At 35.7% G+C, this 7,016-nt stretch overlaps 1 protein-coding gene across 1 annotated transcript; it reads right to left on the bottom strand.

Annotated features, from left to right (window-relative positions):
• Positions 1-4,071: 4,071 nt before the first annotated feature.
• Positions 4,072-5,271, bottom strand: LOC150075597 (uncharacterized). Its single transcript, XM_090388574.1, has one exon. The coding sequence runs from the start codon at positions 5,269-5,271 to the stop codon at positions 4,072-4,074; it is 1,200 nt and encodes a 399-aa protein (XP_090244700.1).
• Between the last annotated feature and the right edge of the window lie 1,745 nt (positions 5,272-7,016).

Genomic DNA, 7,016 nt, shown 5'->3' with positions numbered 1-7,016 from the left:
TAGCAGGTATTGCATATGCAAATGCCATGCAAAGTTTGCTTAGAGCATCATAACATTTCCAATAAGTTTCGACTCTATACCTGAAACAAAGGGAAGAAGACTGATTGGAATGCAGTTGACCCTAGCAATAATAATGACCCACTAACTGATCCGAGTTGGGCCAATCCATGACCTCCCATATTGTAGCTGGGGCCAAAGTAGTTTATTAGGGCTGGGCCCCTCAACCACCAGGATCCCCTTTCCAAGTTTACATGTGCACAGCTGCACACACAAGATTTTAATGATGCAACTAGGGAACCAAGGTACAGGTGCTGGATCTCAATGATCTGGAAGCCCAATGGTATCACTGGGAGATCCCCTCACCACATACAGGTGCCCACACTGAGAAAATTGTGGGCCACGGATGGCCCAAGGTATTAGGTAGGTGTAGCTGATGCAAAGACAACTGAGTGTATATACATTTAGAATTAGCCATTGTTTAGAATCGGTCATTTTAAAATGTGACACAAGCCTTATACAAGCTGTTGTAATAGTGAGTAAATAGATTACTGAATGCACTTGGTGCAACAAGATTGCAAGTGCGAGGTTACCAACACACAAGTGTTGCAATCTTATTCATAGCTCTTCAGTGTGTCAATAAGTACAGTGGTCTGAGAACATTGATACCAAAGTATCAATGTTCCAAAACCAGTAAAATTTTTATGTAATAACTGATTCTGTCAGTGTTTATGGAAAGACTAGGTAAAACATTTATTTATTCATGTACACTCAAGCAGTAAATGTGCAGTACATCAGCAAATTCACCAGATACCTTATTTTTTTTCCCATATCTAAAATGATACATAAAGGGTACTCTTAATACAAATTAGAAAATATCAATTTAAGTCTTTGACTAGAACTTCATTTATATACAAATGATTTCCAAACACATTTTAATTTTAAAAAATCTACTATATTTAGACTCAAGAAATTTCTGTATTCTCTTAATCACATTATTGGTGTCTAATCTGGTCAGTGGCAAAATTACTGTACTCAGGGGCATTCCTAGGGAAGTGGCACCTGGGCGCCAATTGAAATTTAGCACCCGCTTTAAAATTTTCTTAATATGTGCATGCAAATTTCAGGTTTTCAGGCACCCCTTGAATGTTGCCACCCAGGTGCAGTGCACCCTCAGGATGGCCTGCCCCTGACTGTACTACCTGGTCCTCCACCATGGGGTGGTGGATTTGGATTGGTTGTTAGAACAACAGAGGACCATTTGGGAATCTCACAGAGGACCTCAGAACTTGCAGTTTCACTGCTGAATCAGAAGTATTACTTTAAGAGAATCTCAGTATACAAGACATTTAAAATTTACTACAGAATGATCTTAAATGCCAATCCATGAAATTTAGTGACATTCTTTATTCCATGCATGATACTGTCATAGGTCAACACCCTGTAAAATTATGAATATGCACACACACAGTGCAACTGGTAAAATAAGATGCCAATCAGAATAGAGGGGCTTGTGCTCAGTGTGGAATATGGCATAGTAAAATCTGTAATATGGCAGCTTAAGAAAATGTTCGGGGAGATTGGAAATGTGTACACTGAGTCATGTTCGCTATTGTTATTTGGTTTTTAGGAGCATTATCAACTAAGGCCATATTGCTCCAGGGATATGCGGTGGTCATTCCCTGACCTTTCCGCATCCTCCATATTTGGTGGTAACGGGCCCGAACCCTGGTCTAATCAAGAAGCGTGTGCTATGCACTGCTGCTCCTGCCCACCTGGCTATGGAGACGCCAGTCATGTTCGCATATCCACTCTTGTGTCAAAGGAATGTTAGGCATAGGTCAGGGAGGGCCTAGCTGCAATTATATGAAATAATCACTTTGAACAATTTTTGCGACAGATTAAACATCAGAGAATATGGAATGTTACTTGTAAGTTCCACGTCTAGCATTCTTTTACTAGAAATCTGCATTTTTGCGAGTTCTTGATTAAAATAATTGCCTAATTGATTAGCTATTAATCCTAAATCAAACATGTTCTCAAAGAAATGAAGAAATGAAATGTAAAATTTTTCTAGGACATGTTAATGATTTCCCACCCACAGTACCTTCAAATCAAATGGAATGAATAACCACTGACCAACGCTGCTTTTGTGATTGTATCATCTTTAAGTTTACAAGTAGTGGTTGTCAATGTAACATCCTGGTCTGTAGAACTCATTTGCATATTTTAGTTTGGTTTTTTTTTAATATGAGTTTTTATTCTAAAAATATATTTTTAATTATCAGTATTACTGTTAAGTATTTAATTAATTGTAAGTGCATATTTTATTAATAAAATACACAAGCTGTGATCAAAAAGTTTAGGGACTCACTTTATATCTTAAAATTGCAGCATCATAGTGAGTTGGTACAACATATTTGGTGACTCATCTATATGTAAGTAATGCATGAGTCCTCAATTTATCTGCAGTCGGTCCAAATTAGTGCACACTAAATAGATGTTTTGTCACATTTTAAAAGGGATAATTTTAATAAGCAGTGAATTTACATCAAATTTGGGAAAAAAGTTCAACAAAAACCCATGAAATGTTAAAAACAGCTTTCACAGATGCTATGTCATTTGACCTTTTCAGTGATTAATAGTTTGAACATGACTACTTGGTTGTCAAAGATGATCCTTGCTTTGACCACTCTGCAAAAAACAGTGATTCAATTTCTCACATTCATCCAAGCAGCAGTGATTGACATTTCGCTATTCACAAAGTTACTAGTGAAACTAGTATTTCTCATGGGACTTGTCAATTTTAACAAAAGATTTGAGAATGCAAAGTGATTCAGCCAAGTTTGTGCCTCACTTCCTCAGAGTGAGAAGCAAGTTCTCAGATCAGGATCTTCATCAACATGCTGCTGCTGCTTTTTGTTTCTTCTGTCATTACTAGTGATGGACCACAAGTGCATGTGCTGTGATCCAGAAACAAAAGACCAGTAATCTCAATGGAGGGCTGTCTTCTCCAAGGTTGAAAGGAGTAAGGCAATCTCAATCAAAAGTGAAGAACAAGCTTATTTTATTTTTTGGCTCACGGGGCATTGGAATTTTATTACAAATTTGTACCACATGATGAAACAGTATAGTAATTGTACAATGCTGTTCAGAGAAAATAGCAAGAAAAGTTTGATTTGGCAACTAGTGTTTGAATCATTATAACACCCCTGCACACTTGGTGCTTTCCATTTAAGCATTTTTTGCAAAACATTCCATCAATGTGGTACCCCACTGATGCAGATTTAGCTCCCTATAATTTTTTTTTTCGCCCTTTGAAAGGTCACAGATTTGCAATGACTGAGAAAATCATCCATAAAGCATCACTGGAACTATTACCAATTCCAAAAGAAACCTATCAGGAATAATTCTAGAATTTGCAGAAGTACTGGAATTAATATGTAGTGTTCAAGAAATGAAGGAAATTCAAATAACTAGTAAGCTTCTTAATTTCAAAACTTTATCTAACCCCAAACTTTTTGAACACACCTTATATTTGTCATATTTTAATTTAAAACTCTAAGTTTAAAATTTTTGTATGATTAAAATATAATACAATGCTACCTAAATGGTACCACATGATTCAAATTATTTGTGACCTTTTATCATGGTTAATTTTTTTTGCAGCATTTGGTCCCTCAGACCCTACATATGTAAGGACACGAGAAAACTTTATATGTGTAGAGTGAAACATCATCTTATACCACCTTATAAGAAATCATTGCTTCAATCACCTTATACAGCAAAATCCCAAAAAACATTTTGGTGCTCTGCTATTTAAGGTGATGTTCCTTTGTCTTAAATTGGTTGATGATTCAATTAGTAGTTTTATGAATATTCAATTCATAATATTCAAATATTCAATTTTTAAAATTAAAGGGCCTCAAAAAATCTGATGATTTTCTCAGACTTTTCTGTTCTCCTCAATGTGAGAAATGCTTTCTTAATTATATCACAATAAAATATAGTATATTTATGCTTACTGCTTGTTGCAAATGCTTTACCAAAAATTTTGCACAAAAAAGATTTCTCCTATGTATGAGTAGATAAATGAGTTTTCAATTTATCTGAACGTTTAAATGCTTTCCCACATATCTGGCAAGAAAACCTTCTCTCTTGAGAATGAACTAACAGATGCCTTTTCATATCACAAGCTCTTGGAAAAGCTTTACCACATATTTCACAAGAAACTGGTTTTTCCTGAGAATGAACTACTCTATGCCTTTTCAGAGAATATTTTCTCTTAAATGCCTTGCCACATATTTGGCATGAAAAGGGTGTCTCATAAGTATGAACAACTAGATGGCTGCTCAATTTAACAAAGTCCAAGAATGACTTTCCACATTTTTCACAAATAAAATGTTTCTCCTGTTTGTGAACTGATAAATGTGTTCTCAGATTTCCCGATTGTGAAAATGCCTTGCCACATATTTCACAAGTGAAGGGCTTCTCCTGAGTATGAACTAATAAATGTCTTTTCACTTCCCCTAACTGTGGAAATGCCTTGCCACATATCTCACAACAGCAGCGTTTTTCATTGGTATGAACGGATAAGTGAGTTCGCAGGACATCTGATCTGGTAAATGTCTTGTTGCATATATTACAAGGAAAGGGTTTCACTTCTCTATGAACAACTAAATGTCTTTTCAGGTTGCGTGGTTTTGAAAAGGTCTTCCCACATACCTCACAAGGAATGAGTTGCTTAGCAGTATGAAGTACTAAATGTGTTTTCAGAAGATCTGAATTTAAAAATGCTTCACCACATATTTCACAAGAAAGAGATTCTCCATGATTAGGAACTAATACCTCAGTATTCAGGTTAACTGACGCTGTAAATGGCTTTTCAAATGTTTCACAAAATACCTGCTCATTAGCATGAACTAATAAATGTCCATTTAGAATATGTGGGTGTGAAAAAGTCTTACTACAAATTGCACATGATAACTGTTTTCTCTGTGTACGCATTAAACAAAGTCTTCTGGAGTAGCTTGAATATGAAAAACTGTTGTTGCTATTTCCACTTTTAAAATGATTCAACAGACCATAAACATTTCTTTCTTTGTATGGAAATGAGTTGCTATAATTTCTTTTGACAATTGTTCTCTTATAAATTATAGAACTCTGCTTATTCTGAAATTGTGACATAGAACCATCACTTGTACATTCTAATTTCTGTAGGCAGGAGTACTCCTTTTGAAAACTGTCTTGCAAGTTGTCATTGTCTGTATCCATTTTACCCTGATAGTGAGTTATGACTTCATTGAGTTATGGCAATAATTTTTTATGTTGTATATCTGAAACTGGAAATTCAAATTTCTTCTGATTTGTTCTTCAAATTTAAATTTCTTCTGTTTTTCTGAGTTGTTAACTGGAGTAGCATTTTGCCCTTGTCATTTCTGAAAATAAAGCCAGAAACTAGATTAGTTAGGAAAAAACCATCGTAAATATACACACTATATTGCAAAAAAAAGTAAATGGCCACTTGCATTTTCAAAGAACCCCTTATTGATACAATATATAATAATGTGTTGACCCACCTTTGGCATTAATTCCAGCTCATTCCACAGGAGACCTGGGCTGTACATTGATTTGGTAGTTGTTGGCGCATCGGCTTCTGTGGCCATATTGCACCTCCCAAGGTTTTTGCAGTACTTTGATCCAAGCCCGAGGCGGGAATCGAACCCGCGACCTTTGGGTTGCCGGGCAGGTACTTTACCCACTCGGCTAGCTGGGCTGTACAATGAGGCTTTTGCACACATCTCCTAACCAAGTCATGCTGAAAGAGAAAGGGGCCCTCCTTATACTGCTGCCAAAAAAGAAGAGCTGAACTGTCAAGAATGTTAATATACCACAAAGCAGCATTTGCTGTTCCAGGAATAATGACCAATGGTACAAGCTGAAACCATGAGAAACGACTCAGATGATGACATTACCTCCTGCCAACTTCACAGATGGAACAATACACTCTGGTAAATAACATTCTCCAAACAACCATCCACTAGAACAAAACATGGTAAACTGTAATTTTTGGACCAGGGGTTCTGCAGACAAGTCCATAGGTACCTATGTGAAAGTGAACTCTACTCATTATGTGCATCAAAATTGTTACATAGCAAAAAAAAAGATACAAGCTCTCCGTCATGCTTTAGTTACTTTTTCCCTTTGGTATTTTCAGAAGCTGAGATGAGTGGGTGTACATCAAGTTAACTGCATACGGACAGACAAGTGGCTAAATTTTTTTATTTTAGTTTTAAATTTGCATATTTTGAAATGTGGAAGGACAAATTTTGAAGATAAGTTAAAAATATTTTTGCCAATCAATCACAACGTTCTATTATTGAGAAAATATTTTGTTATGGCAGTCCGCCAGCAAAGCAAGAAACCAAAAGGGACCAGGTCCAAAAAAGTGTGCATGATACTGATCTAGGATGTTGATGTTTTTTTTGAAATGGCCTAAACAGTTTGACTGCTAATATGACATTGTTGATGACTCCCAGTGAAAGCTACTAAGCTCAATGCTTTGCTTTATCTATTGTATTTCGTTGCTATGCTTATTTCTAGAGTGGAAGCAGCTGTTTACACCTATTCATGACATATGAATGGTGGGTATGGGATTCCCCTTCAAAACTCAAGGGTTCCAATACTTTTTGCAACATAGTGTATATGCATCAGTTAGAACAAAAATACAATTCATAGTAAAAATAAATAATACTTATATGTATCTATATATCCTGTATTCTATTTCAAACTTAAACTTTATTGCTGCCCAACTGTAACTCATATAGCTAAATATGCCTATACATTTTAATTCCCAAAATAAACATCAAAATATTTTGCAAAAACCTTAAAAATATTTTGGGACCCATCTCACTTTCCTTCATAACCCTAATGGTTGAGAAATACTGTTCTATTTACAATAATGTTAGGATCAAATCATTTCATCACTGTTTGTTCTGCCAATGGTACAATTTATGGAA

The sequence above is a fragment of the Mastigoproctus giganteus genome, chromosome 14 (genome assembly GCF_048544385.1).
Source record: "Mastigoproctus giganteus isolate SK-2022 chromosome 14, ASM4854438v1, whole genome shotgun sequence".
Lineage (NCBI taxonomy): Eukaryota > Metazoa > Arthropoda > Arachnida > Uropygi > Thelyphonidae > Mastigoproctus > Mastigoproctus giganteus.
This window is presented reverse-complemented; position numbering and strand designations above follow the sequence as displayed.